General features: G+C 41.0%; 2 protein-coding genes and 1 non-coding gene across 7 annotated transcripts; 2 read left to right on the forward strand and 1 right to left on the reverse strand.

The window, feature by feature from the left end:
- Positions 1 to 116: 116 nt before the first annotated feature.
- aralar1 (calcium-binding mitochondrial carrier protein aralar1) lies at positions 117 to 18,408 on the reverse strand. Of its 4 annotated transcripts, XM_065478916.1 has the most exons (20): positions 18,260 to 18,330; positions 18,003 to 18,071; positions 17,514 to 17,595; positions 6,993 to 7,049; positions 6,796 to 6,938; positions 6,344 to 6,459; positions 6,146 to 6,285; positions 5,947 to 6,093; positions 5,754 to 5,895; positions 5,596 to 5,689; positions 5,423 to 5,470; positions 4,801 to 4,891; positions 4,436 to 4,511; positions 4,051 to 4,259; positions 3,915 to 3,995; positions 3,723 to 3,863; positions 3,476 to 3,670; positions 2,995 to 3,097; positions 2,087 to 2,177; positions 117 to 1,770 (listed from the first exon to the last, which is right to left on the reverse strand). In XM_065478916.1, the coding sequence occupies exons 3-20, from the start codon at positions 17,514 to 17,516 to the stop codon at positions 1,608 to 1,610; spliced, it is 2,040 nt and encodes a 679-aa protein (XP_065334988.1). In that variant the 5' UTR covers positions 17,517 to 17,595; positions 18,003 to 18,071; positions 18,260 to 18,330; the 3' UTR covers positions 117 to 1,607. The 4 variants fall into 4 exon arrangements, with proteins under 4 accessions (XP_065334988.1, XP_065334985.1, XP_065334986.1 ...); XM_065478913.1 differs by lacking the exon at positions 17,514 to 17,595 and having other exon boundaries at positions 18,260 to 18,408; XM_065478914.1 differs by lacking the exons at positions 5,423 to 5,470; positions 17,514 to 17,595 and having other exon boundaries at positions 18,260 to 18,408.
- LOC135936191 (uncharacterized) lies at positions 7,869 to 14,648 on the forward strand. Of its 2 annotated transcripts, none has more exons than XM_065478928.1 (4): positions 7,869 to 7,934; positions 12,590 to 12,750; positions 12,998 to 13,336; positions 14,279 to 14,648. In XM_065478928.1, the coding sequence occupies exons 2-4, from the start codon at positions 12,655 to 12,657 to the stop codon at positions 14,555 to 14,557; spliced, it is 714 nt and encodes a 237-aa protein (XP_065335000.1). In that variant the 5' UTR covers positions 7,869 to 7,934; positions 12,590 to 12,654; the 3' UTR covers positions 14,558 to 14,648. The 2 variants fall into 2 exon arrangements, with proteins under 2 accessions (XP_065335000.1, XP_065334999.1); XM_065478927.1 differs by lacking the exon at positions 7,869 to 7,934 and adding an exon at positions 9,274 to 9,433.
- Positions 18,409 to 19,419: 1,011 nt separating the features above from the next.
- Positions 19,420 to 19,501, forward strand: TRNAL-AAG (transfer RNA leucine (anticodon AAG)). The gene has a single exon. It is a non-coding gene; the product is annotated as a tRNA-Leu (tRNA).
- The last annotated feature ends 365 nt before the right edge of the window (positions 19,502 to 19,866 follow it).

Genomic DNA, 19,866 nt, shown 5'->3' on the forward strand with positions numbered 1-19,866 from the left:
GCTTCATTGCTATAATGACTCGAGATAGGTTCTCCTCATAAAAAGTTATTTGCAATTGGAAAATCTATATATGAAATCTGGTAACATTGATAATGGTCTGATGAACAAAACAACAGTTTTGAACTTTGTTATTCAACTTTTATTATTTCTTGCTTACTCAGCAGCTCGTCTTGGTAAAAATACACATGACTCCAACCCAGCCACATGAAACAAACATTATTATTTTTCCGTCTATACTGATGGCATTCGCTCGAAAATAATTCAATAATATTAATTTTATAATTTACTGTTCAACAACTCTTCTTCACCATTTCTCGTAGTATATATATAGTCACACACCTTGCCATGACAAAAAAACCTGCTTGCAAAGCGATTCTCATCTTAAACACTATCTTAAAATCATTTTGTGGCAACAACAAAGCGTATTTTTGATTTGGGAAAATGAGATTTATTTACAACCAAATAAATAAATTACGTCATAGCAAGAAGGGCGACACAATGCTGAGAAATAAAGCAAGTAAAGAGCATCCTATCGTCTAAGCTACAAAAGTAAGGCAGGAAATAATCTGGCGAAGGTTGCCATTTTCCTGGAGATGATAACTCTTTCTCCAGCGAAAGAGTGAAATAATTTACGTCTCGGAGTTGAAGATAAGCCTGCGAGAAGTCTTCTCGTGTTAAGTGGCAACCGAAACCCCAGAAAACCAAGGCATTTGTTGCTGTGTGCTATGGGCAAGCGGACGAAATGCAAATGTTCATTGCATGGAAATGGCTAAGGATTTCGTTTGTTACGGGAAAAACCAGCAACAACGTGAAAGATAACAATAAGCGTCGAGCAAGAGACTGCTCGTCATGAAACGCTTTCAAAGCATTAAATATCCGGTTTGATGAAAATAAATTCGATTATCTCTAGTAATTTCACCAAACTGACACAGTATTTCGGCCTGCGTTGTGCAGAGGGTATCTAGAACGTGATTCAACTTTTAGCATTAAATAATGATTACAGCAGAAAATATTGCAACAGTGTCTTAGGACTTCTGAATCTCCAACTAACTAACACAAGATGGAGGAAACAAATTGCACTACATGACCTGCACGTTCCAAATTAACAAAGATCAAACCCACATTTTCGTGATTACTTACAGTCACAGAGACCGCAAAAGGTTTAAGTTAAAAGATTGAGAAGTTAAAACGACAGATTTGTGACGAGGCCACAAGCGTTCTGCTCCTACTTCCTTTTGCTTTTGGCAACCCGCACGAGTAGGTGATAAAAAATTATACGAACCAGCGGTCAAAACAAATGTAGAATCAACTCGTTTGGCAGCAGGAGAGAATCAACTCTTTGAGAGTTCACTCACTGTCCCTTCTATTTGTACAAGGCAATTTTTGTGTGTGTTTGTAAGTGAATTTTTAAAATCAGGGTCGAGCTACTTTTTAAAAATGTTCTCGTCGATTTGTGCGGGACGGGATGATGACGATGCCTTGCTTCCTTCCTCCCTCAAGATGTGTGTGTTTGTGTGGGTGTGATCGTTTCTGTTTTTCTCTGTGGCAACTAAAACTCCATTAGACAGACTATGCTCGCGATCGGTGAGGAGAGTAATACTGTAGGCTCAGCCCATCCGGAACTTGGGCAGACAAAGACCGAACTTTGTCTCGATGCCGGCGAGGATGGGCAGCGCCACTTGGTAGCCGCCGATGTGGTCTGGATTTGTTGAGCGCACCTCGTCAGCCAGGCTGCCTGTCGGCACTTGCAGCTCCGATCCAGTTGGACGTCTAAAATGATCAAAAATATTTTTATATGATGATTTAAATAAAATTAGAAACAATATCCGAAAGCGAAGAAACAAAATATTTTGATAATTGAAGCTACATCATGAATTTAAATATCTAGAATCTTTACCACATAACACAGTAAAAATCAAATTTTAATATTTTTGGAAACAGAAACACACAGTTGGTGCGCTGGACAATTTACTTTGCCTTCTACAAATTATTTGAAGGTGTTCTAATTTATACCACACTGCTTTCCACTTCAAATGTTGTTTAAAATCACAACAAAATTCAAAGCTTAAGAGAGTAGACAACTTACGTTCCACCAAAGTCGACATAGAACAAGCGCTGCAGGACTTCGTAGGTCACCAGGGTGACACCAAACTGCGGCGATGATCGGAACACTCGAGCTGAGAATATATAATTTAGTTAGAGAACGTTAACAGTATGGACAAAATAAACAGTTACTATTAACAAAGGTTCTGAAAATAAGAATTACATAAAGCCTTGACACCAGTAAAATTATTTAGTTGATTTTTCAACCATTCATAATTGTAAATAAAAACAATGCAACGAAACTATCGGATAATTTAAGCATTTTTATCTAACTTTAGAAAACAAGATCTTAAAACACTAATAATCCAAATTTCTGTCTTAAATATTGCTAGCTTATAACAATAGGGTGAATTCTAGTTTAAAATAACCAAATTACGAATCTGTCAGTAGTCTCAAACAAAGCAACGCGATTAAAGCGTGATTCAAACAAATGGAGAGTGAGGATCTGCAGTTGATGATGATTCATGGACGAAATAATACTAGAAGATCAAGTAACAAAAACTGGCGCTTTGTGAATGAGAGAGTAAAATGCGCGCGCGTCCATGAAGATGTTGAATGTAGCTGCTGTAACAGGCTGTTAATTTTGGTCTTGCCAAATACAGAACAAATCGGTCAACCAACTAACTGCAGTCCTTACTTACAGGGCAAGGGCGGAGCAAAGGGGGACAAAAGGCCAGGCAAAGGACGCGCGGCCGAGAAACAAGAACAAAGTCACAATTATTATTGTGCTAAACAATTTCCATTTCTTTCTGTAATATCTAACCTTTGCACCCGCCCTTGATCGAGTCTAACTAAGATAAAAATAGATAATACAGGGCGGCGGTTCTTGTTTCAGTAAAAGAAAATCGTTTGCACTTTCGCTTAGGTCGAGACAGGACTTTAAATCTTTACCTGTGGCTCCCTTCCAGAAAGCCTTCATGCCCTCCTCTACGTAGATCTTCTTGGCCGCGTCGATCACTCCATTGTATGTTGTTTGTCCTGCTCTAGCCACGACCTGAAGCAAATAATAACACTCATGTAAGTGTTACTTTAAGGTTTGAGCTACAATCACAAAAAATTGATCGAAACAGAAGCTGTGAATTTAACCTACCTTGAAAATGGAATAAAACAATTTTGATTAACTGTGGCAAAATATTTTAGGTTGATTTAGATTAGTCCAACAATTTACTTTCGCGATTCAAATTAGTACAATATCAACACCACTTAGTTCTTTTGAACTTCTCCGGAAATTTTTTAAAGCAAAAATGCAAGACAGACATAACTTTCTTATATCATACCATCACTTTCGACGCATGAGTTTTGGCGGTGCTGGATTAAAAACATCTTTCCAAAGCTTTTTTTTAAATATTTGTATGGTGGAGTATTAATGTACCTGTAACCTCGTTTTGATCACGTCAGCCGGAGTAACAAGGGAGGCGGCGGGCACGCCAGCAATAGCGCCGGCCGCCAACAGGGAGAGCGGGTGGTTGTAGCCATTTTCATCAGCCAGTTTGACCTTCATGTGAGCATAAGCCGGGAAATAAATAGCACTGAACGGAATATCACGCAGGAAACAAGCTTTGGCACCCTGCAATTGAGAAATTAGGTTCGATCTTAAATAATTATCGAGAAATTCGTACCTTGTACAAGCCAAAGAAGCCCAACTCCTTGACCACAGATAGAGCACTGATCTTGGAGGCCGTTGCTATTTCGCCTGCCACTTGAAGTCGGATTTTCACGATTTCCAGTGGGTTTGTGAAGATAACTTGAGAGCCGCCAGCCTGTGAAAGGCGTTAATGCGCAAATCCTAGCACAATGATTTAAATACTCACGCAGCCACCAGCAATGATTTCTCCATACAATGGAAGGTTGCCGTTTTTGTCCATGAATTTGTCGCGTACCAAGTCGTTCATCTAGAGAGCAAACAAATGCAATATAGATTGCTAAAGATTAAATTTAATTTCTCACCGTCAGCTTAATGGCCTTTTCTGGAGCGACACCCATCAGCTGTGGGACCAGACCTCTGTAGAGACCGAGGAAGCCCTCGTGACGGATGACCTTCTTGCAGCAATCAAAGCTGTTACGGTACATCAGCTCACCAATGAAGGAGCCAGCACGTTGGTTCTGCATTCTCGTTTTGACCAGATCTATCGGATAAACGGCCGTAGCACCAACAGCTGCAAAATTACACAAAAATAGTTACTCACTGTGGAACCAAAGATCTGAGCTTGAGAGTTCCTACGACAGAACAAAGAAAATCCTCTCTTATTTTCTCATTACTCTCCGCATTTCTGCAGAGGAATAAGGGTTTGAACAATAAAACATACAAAAATATTTATAACCAAGTGCATACCTCCACCGATGGAACCAAGGGTGAATCTGTACCCGCTCTCCAGAAACATGGTTACTAAACTTCTGTCTTCAGGCCTCTGTAATTCCATAGATCCAGAGTTAGATATTAATCCAATATTATATATGAATATTTCAAGTCTTAATCTCATGAAAAGGGGTTTATTTGAACGTCACGATAGGTGATAAAAATCAAATAAGCAACTCTACACAACCATATGGGGGAACAAAATCCAGTTGCTTACAGTTTGCAGAACTGGAGCGATTAATTGATTTGGATCGTGAATGGACTGTTATGTGGATGAGTGAAACGCATGCAAAAAAATCAGGTTGTTAAATGAAATGAAGTTGAATCCACTTGTAACTTACGTCAACGGCTTTGATTTCAGCGAGGCGCTTCGTAATTTGTTTGAAATATTGCTCGGGTGCGATGGCTTGCAAATCATTGTAAACGATGCGACTGCAAATCAAGAGTTTTTGAGCAATTAGAAACAGGTCATCTACAAAAAAGGAGGAAGGTTCAAAACCAATGTGAAAAGAAACAACGCTGCTTGTAAAGGCCTGAGAAGAGAAGCAAATGAGAGGAGTTTCGTTTCCTGATGTCCCTTATTAGTGAATGCATGCATATAAAGAGCAAGACATAAAACTACAAATTTAATAAATGAAAATCAGAGATAGAGATAAAGTGTACAAATGAGAAATGACCTAGTGTTAGTAAAAATAGATATTGAGTGCACCATTCCAAAATAAACAAAGTGCAATTGAAAAAAATTATTGAAATAAAAGCTTAGTTTTGGTTTAGATTTATGATTATTAAGAGCGTAAAGCCAAGTCAGAATGATCGTATTAGTATTCAGAAAACATCTGAACAAACTTTATCAGTGGTGACTTCAGAACAAGGTCTAAAAAAAGTCAACTTGGAAAACTGAATAACTCAAATTTCGTTCCTTTATTAACAGGAAGATGGGAGGAAAGTGGTCATGATATTCACCCGGAGCAAAATTTGTAGTTGGATCCTTCAAATTTTTCCATGATTACGCTATTAGGCAAAAGGACAATGATGAGAGTGAATTAATAGATTTTCGTGACTGGCATGACTAAAAACTCAAGAGGCACCAAAACAAACAGAAAGGAAACACCAACTCGACAAGCAACTCTGCCTACCCAGTCTGGTGGAGAAGGTCAATCAACAGGAAGAGAATGTCCACTTCTAACGGGGTGATTTGCGACATCATTTGAGCAGACTGGAGAAGCTCCTCTGTGAATCAAAATTGATTGTTAACAGTTCTCATAACTAAAGAGTGCATTAAATTTTATCATACCTTTTGTTACTTCGGCATTCCTATTTCCGTTGGTGGCATTAAGGTAAATTCTCTTGATGAGCTCCATGTTGTTCAAGAGCGAGTTGAAAGCCATGAAGAAAGGGAAACTAACGCGGTGCCCTCCAGAGCCTCCTCCAGCAGCCTGAAATACACAGGTTAACCTATTGACATTAATCTGAAATTAAATACTTACAGCAACCAAGTTTGCTCGCACTTCTTTCGTCAATAGGTGGCTCTTGATGCTGAGCATGATGTCTTGAAAGTCGAGAGCGGAAATAAAACCGGTTCCATCCTTATCGAACCTGCGGAAAGCCTCAACAGCATACTCCTCGTGAAAGTCCTGGAGAAGCCGAGGTTTGTTAATGCAATTTTAAAATAAATAAAAAACTTACATGCAGAAACTGGCTGAACTCAGCATAGCTGACCACTCGTTTCTTGTCTTTTCCAAAGTAGAGCTTGACAAAACCTCCATTCATGTCAAACGGAATTCGCCTCTGGAGATTTGTCTTTTTTATCACTTCAACAAACTCATCTTGAAAGGAAAAAGCAAGTTAGATTTTTAAGTGGACATCATCTCTTGATTCGCTTACCAAACGCAACCATTCCATTTCCGTTGGTGTCAAAGAGTTGGAAGGCAGTCTTATACAGCGCATCAGGTACACACAGCAACCCCTCGAAGGCGTGGAACTCAGGGAATGAAATGAGCCTGATTTAAAAAAAGATTACATTAAAACATGAATAGATGATCTCAATGGTAGATTAGTAATTAAAATCATTGTAGCCTATCAGTTTCCTCTCATTGAAAAGCTTTATACAGATTCAAGGAATTTTAATAGCAAAAATCATCTTTACATCCAACAAATAATTACCCAAATGGTGAGTTCTTAAGAAAAATTTAGTTTCATAATTTTAAGTCAGGACAAAATTTATTTACTATAACATTGTGCACTGAATATAAAAGCTTTTATAAGCAGCAGGAAAATATTTTAAAAATAATTTTCAACTGAAGGATCTATCTCCTGGTGGTTTTGATCAACATTACCCATCTTTGCTGGTGTCAATAATTCCACCGAGCAAGCCGACCGACTCCTCGTTGTAGTTGCTGTCAGGGAAGAGACCTAGGAACCCACGGATGAAATCCGTGGGGGTCATATATTTTTCGCCCTCCACCTCCTTGGACGCATACTGCAAGTTTTTTTTTTAGAATGCATTGTTCACCAAAGAGTTCGAATTAATTACCTTGTTGAAGATTTCATGAAGCTTCTCAGTGTTGGCTCGTTTCAGGAAACCACCGCCCTGAAATATTCATAATGACGCAGTTAGTACTTTAGCAAACTCACAAGGGGGTAAACACCGCAATCCCCCAATCCCAAGAGCACCAAAACGAATTTTCACTCCAATGAATTATGAGAGGAAAATTCCCTTCCATGCAGAAATTATTTTCCCGCAATTTGAAAATAAACCAAGCAACGTATTGATTTTGATGCCAAGTGTATTGGGGAAATACTTTGCTGCTAGAAGATTTATGGGCGAAGCGCAAAAAAATCAGGAGAATGCAGAGCTGAGAAGAAAATTGGCAAGAGAATTACTCATGGGCTGATAGAACACAAAGGCATGCGAAGAGTAACAAAAGGGGGATATGAGACAAAAACACACATCACTCTTCATTGTTAGGACAAAATGTCAGTACCATGAAAATGAGGCCTTTGGATGGATGGATGGATGAGCGGATAAATGGGCTCGGCATACACACAACACTCGTGTGCAAAGCAAACGAGGAAGCCGAGCGAGCTCAGCGAACGAAATGAATATTGTTTTGCATGCTCATTTGCACTCTTTTGTGTCTTGTCTGGACCATTGTGTGCGAAACCAGCGTAACCAAAACAAATTCCGGCTCTCGTTTGAAACGAGACAACAAGAAGAGGAGTAACGAGGAAAAAACGGAAAAGAGAACGGATTGGATTTTCAGCAAAGTGTCCTCTGCTGTTTGGGTATCGAATTTCTTCGTGTCTCAGAGCCGCCACCGCTACTTGCGGTTGACTTTCATTTCATTTGGGTTCTTTCTCTGCGGTTAAGCATCCGTTAGTATAGAACCTAATTATTTAAATTTCGCTCAAACGACTGGAAGGCATCTAGCATGAAATATCGTTCTTCACACCACAAGAAGTAGTTTAATTAATAGTAAGTGGAAAATATCTTATTTCACTTTTAAGTGTATCAAACAGTGCTGAAACATTGACAAAAATGTCATTATCTGCATTTTGACATTTCCCGCTTGTTTTGTATTTTTTTATTTTGACGCGCTTTATTTTAAAACATAAGCCTTATAATAATTTTTCTTCGGAATGACCAGGACTTAAACCTTTTTGATCAATAAATGTCCTCTTTTTATAGTGGTAAAAATATTATCGCCTACCCAAGGACGCTCATACAATATTCTTCGCTGTTAACTGACATCTGAAGAGCACTAATATTTATATGCAGCATCGAGCTCACTGACAGAATCCCATGAATATATTTATCCCATTTCAAGCTTCCACCTTCAACGCGCCACAGGCCCCGAAAGTTCCCGCGGCAGCAATTAAGAGCGTCAAAGGCGCTCGAAATGCAATTAGCGCGGGCCAGTAACGCGGGGTCCTCTCGGTCGCGGAGGGGCGCTTCGGGGGCGCGGGGGATCGATGGGGGTGAGTGCGTGGACGGCGTCACACAGTGAGCATGAGCACCGCCGCCCCGACGGCAGGTTCGCACCAACCCCCGAGGTGAGCCGGTCGGCAGGGGGCACGGGGGAAGGGGCGCGCGTGCGCCAGACACGGTAGCCACCGAAGCCGTCTTCCGCGGGGGCTGGAGTGGCTCTCCGACGGTTTGACGCCGACGAATTGCAAAACGTTCTTGGCACTGGATATTGTTATATTTGGATTTATTCATTTATTACATTTTTAACTATTTGTTTAATTTTCGCAAGGGCAAGTAATGCAGTTAATTTCTGAATTTTTTAAGTTACAAGCTTAAAGGTGAAATTTTAACTTTAAACAGTTGTATTTGGTTCAGCAATTTGAATTAGAGTTTTGAGAAATAAAACAGAAATGTGGTTCACAACTGTGTTTAAATTTTGGGCTTCCCTACAATCATAAACCGAAATCCAAGGCCAAAAAACACTTTTGTTTTGATACATTTAGCTATCTACCACATCCAGTTGAGACTAGGGCTAGGTATCTCCCAGGGAGTTTCCCAAACTTGCAGTGCTGTTTTTTTGCGGTATTTACCAGTTTTGTGCGGTTTTTTGCATCTCATGGTTATATTATAGAATAAATGCCCTATATGGAGAGGGAATAGTTTTTTGGTTTTTGTTGACTTTTTGAGTTTTTAAACATTTTTAATGAAATTTTTCATGAGCAAAAAAACGCAAAAAACCGGACACGGAAAAATTTGCTCAATACCCATGCCCAGCCCTGGTTAAGACCTATATTAGAGAAGGCCTTGGTTCTTGTTGTTTGGAGAAGGAGCGCAGAGCAGGCGGGCGAGAGAGCAGCGCGAGGGTGGCTGCCGCCGGCCGCCGACACTCGCTGATAGTAACATAGTAGTAACCATAGCAACTGTCTCTCTGCCCCGCTCGCCCATGGTGGACACCAGCCTCAACTCGTTGTACAGGCTGTTGGGCTGCTGCTGGTACTCGTGGCAGGGTAAGCGCCCTTCCCTAGCCCTGACCCCAGGTCGTGCTGGCCCCGCGGCGTCTGAACGAGGCCGTGATTCGCGGGGATTCGTGTTTTGAGGTGGAAACACCCTTAACTTTTGACATTTTAATCACGTTCGCGGGGAGAGAAGGGAACAAAATCTCCTCTCCAGATTTTTTCAGTCGCAGTTTTGATTCATTTCGGAGATCTTGCCGTCTAGCCAACCGGTGGAAAATTGTAATTCTTTGATCGATGCAGCTCGCCTTTAGAGTTCATTTCATCAAATTCATGACGGTGGCGTATTTTTTTACCTCCATAAATGAAGGGAGAAAGAGGCAGCAAGAAAAATGGGCGGCAGCCGAGAGAAAAAGCAATTCATTTTGTTACAAATTCACGACCGGTCGGATCCGTTTCGCCAGCAACCGAATTATTTATGAGAATAAAATTTCACCCCGTAGAGCATCTACGCCAAAGCCGTTAAAGGGGACGTTCCGAGGCGCTGTTTATTTTCTTGCGGCATCGTGTCAATTAATCAAACTACGTATGCAGCACGACGGACAAGTTTTGCAGTAAAATTAATTAGCTGCGACTGTTTCTGCGTGGGCCACGGAGAGATTAATCACGCGAAGACACCGTTTTCCGCACCACCGGCGGAAATATTCTTCCCTTCGATCTGCCGGCTTTCCATTTTGCTCTAAAAATAAAAATAGGCCCTTCATGAAGTCGACGGAGAAGTTATTTCGCTTTTGATCTCTCGAGATGTCGCACTGAGAGCCGCTTTTTATTGTTCGAGAGACGCCACTTGATTTACCGCCCCCGCCGCTGTTTGGAGGAATTCGAGAATTTTATTTGGCGGCGGTGCGAGGCAAAAAACAATAGTGTCATCAGATAGGATGAATCGATCTAATTCGAATTTCACGCTTGGAGAACCAGGTGTTAGGCAAAGCGAACGCGCAGATGACGCGCGGGTTGCATAAAACGCTCGTTCATGTGGAATATTGAGTTATTAAGCCAATGCTGCGGGGTTGTGATGGTCGCGATTAAAGCAGAGGCGTTATACTAAGCTTGCTTAATTTCGAAGACAAAATTGTACAAAGTCAGTTTATGTCACAAGGTGGCATTTTTTCATAATCATGCCGACGAGGGTGGCTTTTAGACGGAATTATCGCAAAAACCGAATGTTGTGCAGTATTTTTTCAAAGCGACTTCTAAGTCCTTTCATCTTGAAAGAGAGAAAATATTCCACAAAAGAACCGTCAAGAGCCTGCGGGATTCTCGACAGACCGAAAAACAAAAAGGAAGCTTCTTGTTCTCTCCGAGATTGAGAATAAAAAAAATGCGAAGCCTGCTCAATCAACTCCTTTAACATTTCGCTTTTGAATCCGGTGCAATTGGCATAGTTATGTCGCAAATTGAACATCGCGATGTGGACGGTGGGTAAACAAGACATTTACAGGGACTCGTCGTCATCGTCGCATTCCCCGCGATAAATCCATACTCTGCTCGTGCGGAGGCGCGTAATACATAAAATGCTCACTTGCGATGAAACGGGCATGCCAAACGAGAAAGAATGCCAAAAGTGCCGGCCGGGCACAGAGCGAGATCGATACAAGACGGATGCCGCCGAATTCACCCTCTCACTCACATCCAGTGTGTCGTCAAAGAGAGCGAGAGAGAGAGAAAGAGATAAACAGAGCACGAACGGGGTGCTGGAATTCGCGGCAGGGCGCGCAGGAATCTACTTGTTGGTTTTCTCCTGCCAACCCGCCAGACAATTGACCGACTTGCTTTCGCTAGCTGCAAAATCGATTCTCAAACTATTATTATTGCCATTATACGCTCGCCAACTCTTAAGCGAAAGAAAGACGGAAAGCGCTTTTGCAGACTGTATCGGGACGTGAATTGTGAATTTAAATCAAAATTTCTAACCCAAATGAGTAAGCGACGTGTGGGAAAACGCCAATGGAGTGGAACTGCGGGAAAGAGTTGATCTGATTAAAAGCGCGTTGAATACTCTTGCCTCCCGGCGGATGAAAAAGGGGGATTAAAAAAGTCGCATGGAACGCTAAAAGCTGAAATCCTGTCGAGTTATTTATAGCATTTTAATTTGTCGTTTTTTAATCGAATTTGCGGAAGCTTCACATTTAACAGCTGCTGTTATTTTCTGATAAATTAAAAACCGAATTGGATGGGCATTTCATCAACTCTGCTGTGGAGCAGCCTTATGGAGCGGGCTGAAAATAGAAAAATGAAGACGACGCCCTATTCGTTCGGACCGAATGACCTATTATGTGCTTCCAAAAGCTCCAGCTCCAACCAGCCTCTGGGTTCACGCGAAATTCGCTCTCTTAATCGTTCAGCGAGAGAGCATTGAAGGAGGCATCAAGTAGCGAGCGAGAAAGAGAGAAGAAAAGGCCGCGCGGAGAGCAAATTGCGGGAGGGCGGGTGGGTGGACTGGCGGGCGCAATACCTGAGCCCACGACTTGATCCTGCGGGTGTAACTGCTCATATTCCGATTGGCCTAGAGAACTGAGGCGGCTGACGACTCCGTGGCTAGCTCTATTACCACCGCAGACCGGCGCCCACACTCGGAACCAAGCGGCGACCGGCCAGAGAACCTAGCTTTACGCCAAAATCAATGAGCGCTCGGCTAAATTACACCTCGTCTCGTGTGTCGCGAGCGCGATAAAAAGCGCGACACGCTTCTTGATAAGATTATTATTCTTATAAGAGTGCTCGGCAGAGTGAAGACGCTTCGGCTTAATCACTTGTTAGCGGGAAATTTGGCACGCTATCAGATCGCAAACTCCAGAGCGGGTCATATTTCATTATAGATTTACTCAAAAATTGAAAACTACCCTCGTATTTGGAATATTTTCAACTGCTTTCTGTTTGAATAAATATTGAAAACGATATATGGATTCATTGATAAGGGTATTAATATTACAAAATGGTTATCAAGAGAAATAGACCGATTAGTTTCAAAACATGTATATAGAAGGCTGATATTGATTTTTTGGTCTTCGCACCCGTGATAATTATTATTTGCTTGATTGCTCAAAATAAAAAAAAATTTGCTTGTTCCCATGAAAACAATTTATGTGCGATTGTCAAGTCTATACGCATCGATAATTATAAAATTAATTAAGGTTTCCACCTTTGCAGGCCCGTGGTGGGTTGGCCGCCGCGGCGAGCCACGAGCAGACCCAGCAGGTGCCGAGGAGCAACTGATGGAGGCGACCCAGGTACCGGGGGTGCTATGCCGCGAGATCATGCCCGATTCGTGCACCGGAGCAGACAGCAGCCGGGCCAACCTCGAACAGCCGGTGAGCCGAAATAATTTATGCCGATGCCTGCACTATTACGCCGAGAGAGCCGCTCTCTGGGTGCTCATTCGTTCCACACGGCATCAAATCGACTTTTTTCGTCATAAAATCAAACCGTGATCGCGTTTTTATTTGGAAAGGGAAAACTGTTCACCCCCATGTAGCAGTGAAAACGCTAAAACTCTTGCAAAACCACATTTTGACTTTCAGCGGGTTTAAAAGTGAGTTAAAATTTCATTTTTTGCAGGTTCGGTACGAGCCGCTGGGCGAGGAGCATGGAGACGAGGTCATGCAGCTTTTGCTGCACTCGTTTTTCCGCGAGGAGCCGCTTGGAATAGCCGCCGGGGTGCGCACCCCTGAGGACGTGCATCACTGGCTGCCGGCCTTCGTGCGGCCCATCGCACGGGCCGGCCTCTCATCGGTGGCCGTCGAGGCCGAGAGTGGCCGGGTGGTGGGAGTCGCCTTGTGTCACCTCGTTGAAGGCCACTCACACGATTCACCCCTGATGGCCGCATTGCAGCCCCAACGAGACACCAAAGCGATGGCCGTCGCCCAGTTCCTCGCCGACCTTCACATTGGGCTTGATGTAAGTGATTTCCTATAAGGAAGTTTCAATCCCATTTTAAAATTTATCTCCCAGCCAATAAACATTTTCAATTTCGTCTCATAAATAACAATAATAACGCATACTAATAACGCAATAATTTAAGTATAGGGAGGAATACGAATACACTATTGCAGATAGCTGGACTCGAACTTTTTTCTTAAATCCATTGCTTTCACTAAATGAAGTTCTGTTAGCGTGTTCCATAGCACTAATGAAACACAGCTAACAGTCAGACGAAAGGGATATTTTTATGTCGCTTGCCTATGCTCGCGATTTTGGTCCACGACATAGAGAAACACATTCAAAAATTAATGGACGTTTGACGTCAATTAATTTAAATTGCAGAAATAACAAAACGAAAAACACGGTCATAGATACCCAAGGAAGTTCCATTAGTGTTATTTTTCCAGCATGTGGTCCACCTCACAAACAGTATTCATTAATGTGCAGCTTCTATGGCCACTGCAACGGTCGGCGCCGTGATTATGGCCAAACTTATAACAATACTCTCTCCCTGCACTCGTTACAGAGAAATTGAGAAAGCAATTTTCCTTCACAAAGAAAAATGACAAATAATACTGCTCCCTCTGGTAGCCCTAAATCAAATGTTTTCTTTTCCAACACGAACTCAGCTTTGAATTATTTTCCCACAAAATGTTTTTCATCTGTTATTGAAACTTCCGTGATATTTTTTATCAAGGGCTATCAACAATATTATTTTAAATAATAATATTTGGCTCTTTTCCAGTGAGATTCCTATAAATATTGAAGCAATCCATATTTTAAACCAATTGAAGCGTGTATAAAAAGTAATCAAGCAACTGTTGAACAGCCCTAAAAAAATTATATTTTTTTTTCTACCGGCTACCAATTTATATTGCAATTTATCTGTTTAATTTGTTAAATTTACAACTGTTTTAGGAGGACGCGGGTAGCCTCTCTCTCCTGGTGTTAAACGTGGAGCGGCACTTTTCAGGACGGGGCATCGCGGCCGAGCTAGTCCGCACCACGGAGGAACGTGCACGCCAACGCGGCCTGAAGGCCGTCACAGCCGACACGACCGGCGAGTTCAGCAAGAAGACGTTTGAGCGGCTCGGATTCCGCGTGCTGCGCGAGCTCAGGTACGAGGACTACTCGGGCTGCACCTTGAGACCAGGGCCGGTGCACACCACTGCCAGGGTAATGCTCAAGAATCTCTAAAAATCAGGGTAGCCGGTGCGTATTTGGTGTCTAATGTCTATCGATGTTTCGATGGCGGCCGCAAAGTGGCGCCAAAGTAAAAAACGAGAAACCGAGGAAAGGGGCACGGGCCTGAGGAGAGCAAATCAGGCACATCTGGGGATTTTCTCGATTTTCGGTTCTAAACTTTATTTAATAATTTGGAATGCTAAAATTGTACATGTCTTGAATTTGGCCAAAAAGCGAATTAAATGAACGAAAGGTCGTTTCCGTAGTTTCTGCAGTCTGCATTTCGTAAATAATTTGCCTGAAATTAAAATGTGATGCTTTCAGCTGTTGACGTTATTAATCGATTTTATATAAAACTATATCATCACATCTGATGGAAACACGGTTTGGTGTTAGCTTGTAGGCAAAATATGTTTGCTTAAGAGCACTTGTTAAAAACGCAAACGCTCGGTGTGCATTGTAAGAGAAACTTTATTTTTAAAGTAACCAACGCTCAGGCGCAAATTAATTAAGAAACGACTTTCATAATCGGCGCGGCAAACATGTTTGTCTAACTACAAAATTAGTCAAATTGGTCAAGTGCACAAAAGAGGCCAGACACGTGCATTTGCAATATGTTGGCTCGGCTGACATTTATTTTTAGTGTGCCAAAAGCTTCCAATGTTTGATGTCTTCGTCATTACGCGAGAAGGACTTTGTGTTTAGTACATAGATGATATTCCCAATGCATGTAAGTATATAACGAAAAAAATCGGTCGGTTACACGGTCGGTTTTTCATTATATTTTAAAAATTGATTATATGAATAGAAAAATGTTAATATTATTTTGTCATCAGAAAATTTGCTCCGTGGAAATAAAACATTACGTGAACTAACAATTAAATGTTTATTTTATCTATTCTCTTAAATCCTAGCTTTTTCCTTCTTTATAGTGCCAGAAAATTGCTAAGACAAAAAGGAGGTTCCTTTTTCAAGGTTAAGTACTCCAAATGAAGGTCAAGTCTATTTCGATGGAATTTGTTGGTAAAAAAACAAGATAATTGGAGGCAGTTCAAAAATCCACGCGAGAAAAACGAATGTGGTTTAGCAAACAAAAAATGTGGAACCCCCTATTATTTTTTTCTTAGATATCATGATTTGTTATAATGTGGAATGCACTAGGCCGTTTTTCTGCTTATCATAGGTTCCATGAAAATCCGAGATTAACTAAGCAATTATTATATAGTAGGAACTTGTGAGATTTCACAAGCAATCGAGTAAATTGTACTAAATTAGACCTCGTGAATTTCTTCCGTTTTTTAGCACAAAAAGGAATTTGCAAGAACTTTGATGAAAGATAAGACATTGTCACCAACAGCTAATAATCCCAAAAGTTAAAATAATTAAGTGATATACAAAAATAATTCAAATCCATAGTAATTTTCACCGTCACACTTTACATTATTTTTAATTTTCAAAAGTACAGTTTTTTTGGCCGAAAACTACAACCCAAACCCATGTTTATACGATTTTTTATTTCTGATCAGCAAAATACACTCCTATTTGGTCCCTGGTCAACAATTAACGCGTTAGGCTTCCGGTAAGCGGTCATTGATCAACAAGATATGGCAGCAACAGGTCAGCCAGTCGCAGCAAGGTCATCGACCGGCCTTGCACCGCACGTGCGAGTGCGGAATGTCAACGTAAGCAAAGCGATCGACGGATAATCCATCCGCGCGCGCAAACTGGAGTAAACAGTCAGAAACGGGGGCGCGTGGTGCGAGTGACGTAACCCTTTCTCTTTCCCTGGCGACCTTGATCTGCAGTCGGCGAGCCGATCACGTGTTCGGCGCCGTACGCACACACGCCGCGAGCACGTGCCACCTGCGTGCAGAGCGAGCAAATCCCGAGCGGAGCAGAGGATGCGTCACACGAGCTTTTTTAAGCAGATGAATTCGCTAATCATTAGGAGAAAACGACGGAATCACGGAAAGTGTCACCGAAGCCCTGGACCTGATTGATTGTTTTCTCAGTCTGAATTGCTGCTTTGACACATATTCTCCTTTGTGGTGGTGAACATTTTGAACTTTTGTATTAGTTTTTAAAAGAAAATTAGTAATTTAATGTTTTCTTATTATAGAATTTTTGATCAATTAATGTCTTCTGTTTTGAGGTGTAATGATATAAATATAATTTTTTGCGTTTAAAACACGTCTTTAAAAAGTTAATTGGAGGTGAAACATAATTTAAATGATTATTTCCAATTAAAAATAAATCCATAAATTCAATTATTTACTTAAAATAGTGAGATAAGTTCAAGTTTTCATTTCACACACCTGTTAATGATTCCTTTGTGAAAATTAAGGAAAATCCGAGTCCCTATATAAGGGGAAGAGCAACATTCTATTCATCTTTTTTCCACATAATGGACACGAGTATGTTTTTCGCTACAGAAAAACTATCGAGTGACGCTTGAAAACGAGATGCTTTGAGTGAAATTCAAATCAACGTCACAGCAGGCGAATGAATATTGAATGAAGTGCAGAGCGGATAAATTGACGAGAGGGAGGCTCGTGATTGTCCAATGACGTTGATTGTTATTCCCTTTCGTTGCAACATGGATCTGGTTGCATTGAAAGTGTTGACGAGGAAAAAGCAGAAGTGCAAACAGCCACTATAAGTAAGTGAGGTGAAGATGGAAGTAAATACAAAGAAATGAGGGGCGAAGGCAGCGGGGTGAGCTGATGAATACTCACTAAGATAAGGATATTATGCTTTCCCAGTCCAAAACAAATTGATGTTTGTCTAGGACCAGTGAGAAACAAGATAGACCAGGCAGAGGCACTTTTTATCGAGTTTGTTCTCGAACCAGCGGCCCAGTGTGAAGAACAGTCAACTTTTGAACGACTTTTCACAAAGCAAATAAAGCGATGAGATAGAGAATGATCGTGATACCAAAACCAAAGCAAACGAATCTTGTTTAACTGACCATTATTTAAATTCCAGACAAAATTCCCAGCGGTTTAGAATTCGAGATTATTTAGCTCAGGCTAAAATAATTAAAACTGCAGCTGAAAACAAAATTAAAATAACAGAGGAAAATTAAAATTGCATTAATCACACGGAAAAAACGAAAAAGAGGCATTATTTACGATCGATGAGATGGTCATTAATAAATACATAAGATTTGAGACGAAAAATAATACATATTATAGCTACTGATGCAACGGTGGAATATTAAAAATTGAATTGATTGCGGTACAAGAAGCACTGTACACGAAATCAAAATCAAGTGGATTGCTGCCAATTGTGCCAATGACTTCTTGAGGTCATTCAATAAGGTTAAACCAACGTGAAAAGGGGGCGGGCCGCCGAAAAATACCAGCGGGTGTTTATATATATAAAATTTCAGAGGGAAAATTGGCAATTGTACAGCCGGGAAAACTACTGCTACGGAGGCGAGAAAGACGAAATTTACCTCGGTACAAGTAGCTCGAAGAACCAGCAAATTGAATGGCCAATCTGTGAGCATTTGCAGGTTTTTCTCCTAGAATCGAGAGTGTGTGAGTGAATAGAGGAAGGTAATCTCCACGGTGTTGAGGCGTGTGAAATCTGTTTTCGCGGTCGTGTCTGTGCGGGCGGTTAGATTAATCGCGGAACACGTCCAACCACTGGCAATAAATGCGATCACACCGGAAAATTCAATCACTTGTGCGAGCAGCCGACGCCAATTACCGATTCAAAAGTAGTAGTCGCCGATTCTTCGCTGGAGGCGGCCATTCCTTGAAACCCGACTGGCTAGCTGCTAAATCGCGGCAGAAGGGATGCGAACGGTGATGGTGGGGGTTAACCGGCATCCCGCGAAAGTCAAAATTGCGCAGTGCTAAAGCTAGTGTTAAGAGGGAGCTCGCGGAGTTTTTATTCATCCCCTCTAACGCGTTCGTGTCACTCCTGCCGAGATAAGGCTCAGCTGGCCGAATGGCATCTCGCGGAGAGGGGAGGAAAAATCAGGCAGGAGGCGGGAATACACGTGAAAAGAGCTCTAATAATTCTTGGTCTTCATGGGTCTTCATCTTTACACTGTGATACGGTTAAGATCACACAAATTGGAAATATTATTTTTCATTCTTTTATTTTATCGACAAAGATGATAATGATTTAAACAATCATCCTCAGTATCAATCATGACATTTAGGAAAAGTGTTTAAATTTTATAACTGGCTGGAAGAATTCGAAAAATCCGAAAAATCAAATTTTAACGTATCTTTGTTAAAAATTTTTAGATCAGATTACACAAGGATTTTTAATGGCTTGATCAAATAATCTGTACGTTTACGATCCTTACTTAACATGAGGTATTATATTTATATTCACCATTATAGAATTATAAATAATAAACCAATTCTAGGTAGCGGAAAAATTGCGCATCTCTCGACAAAAACCTTAAGTTTTAATTGTTGAATTAATGGTTGACCTTTCTTTTCTTGCAATAAGGAAATTCGCATTTTTTGGTTGTTGAGCTGTGTGCAACTTTTTCACTACCACGACGATTAATTCAAATATATAAATATTTAAACATTGTTTTTTAGCCGTTTTAGCACATTTTTCTCTTTAGATTCAAATTTGGTTTATTACGGATCAGCAGGGCAACTCTTTAATTTGTATGAGATTTAGGATTCAAATCACTTAAAATTGATTCAGCATGGTGCGCTCACTTTTAAATCAAATTCGTTAAATTTGAACATCAAGGATGATGCCATTCAAACCACACGCATGACACGCACGACGCGATCGCAATCATAGAATGTAGAGGTGAGCATTAAAAATATCCTAATTCTCTTATTAGGTTCGAGAGTGACAATGTGATGATTTTCAAACATAGTGAATTTTAACACGGTAGCGTGGCCGAGCGGTCTAAGGCGCTGGTTTAAGGCACCAGTCTCTTCGGAGGCGTGGGTTCGAATCCCACCGCTGCCATAGTTTTTAAAGTGACAACCAATAAATGCATTTTTTTAATCCAAAATACGCCAAAATGGAACAATATGATGTTAATAGAATTGTAATAATTGCTCTATCCCAAATAAAAATATTCACTCAGGTATTTCATGCATGTGAGGCTGTGAACACGCAGACGAGAGTGCGGAGTAGGTAATAATTTAGTCTATCTCTGGCAGTCAAACAGCAGTTCATTCCTTTTTCCTACCCGGCCACCCCGCAACTATACTATACATTTTAGTAAAATGTACATATTAGTACCATGTCATATCAAATTAATTTTCATACTGATTGTGTTTAGTCAATCAAAGCTTTTTGTTAAGATTATATTATAGCTATATATTGCA

Source organism: Cloeon dipterum, chromosome 2, assembly GCF_949628265.1.
Source record: "Cloeon dipterum chromosome 2, ieCloDipt1.1, whole genome shotgun sequence".
Taxonomy (NCBI): domain Eukaryota; kingdom Metazoa; phylum Arthropoda; class Insecta; order Ephemeroptera; family Baetidae; genus Cloeon; species Cloeon dipterum.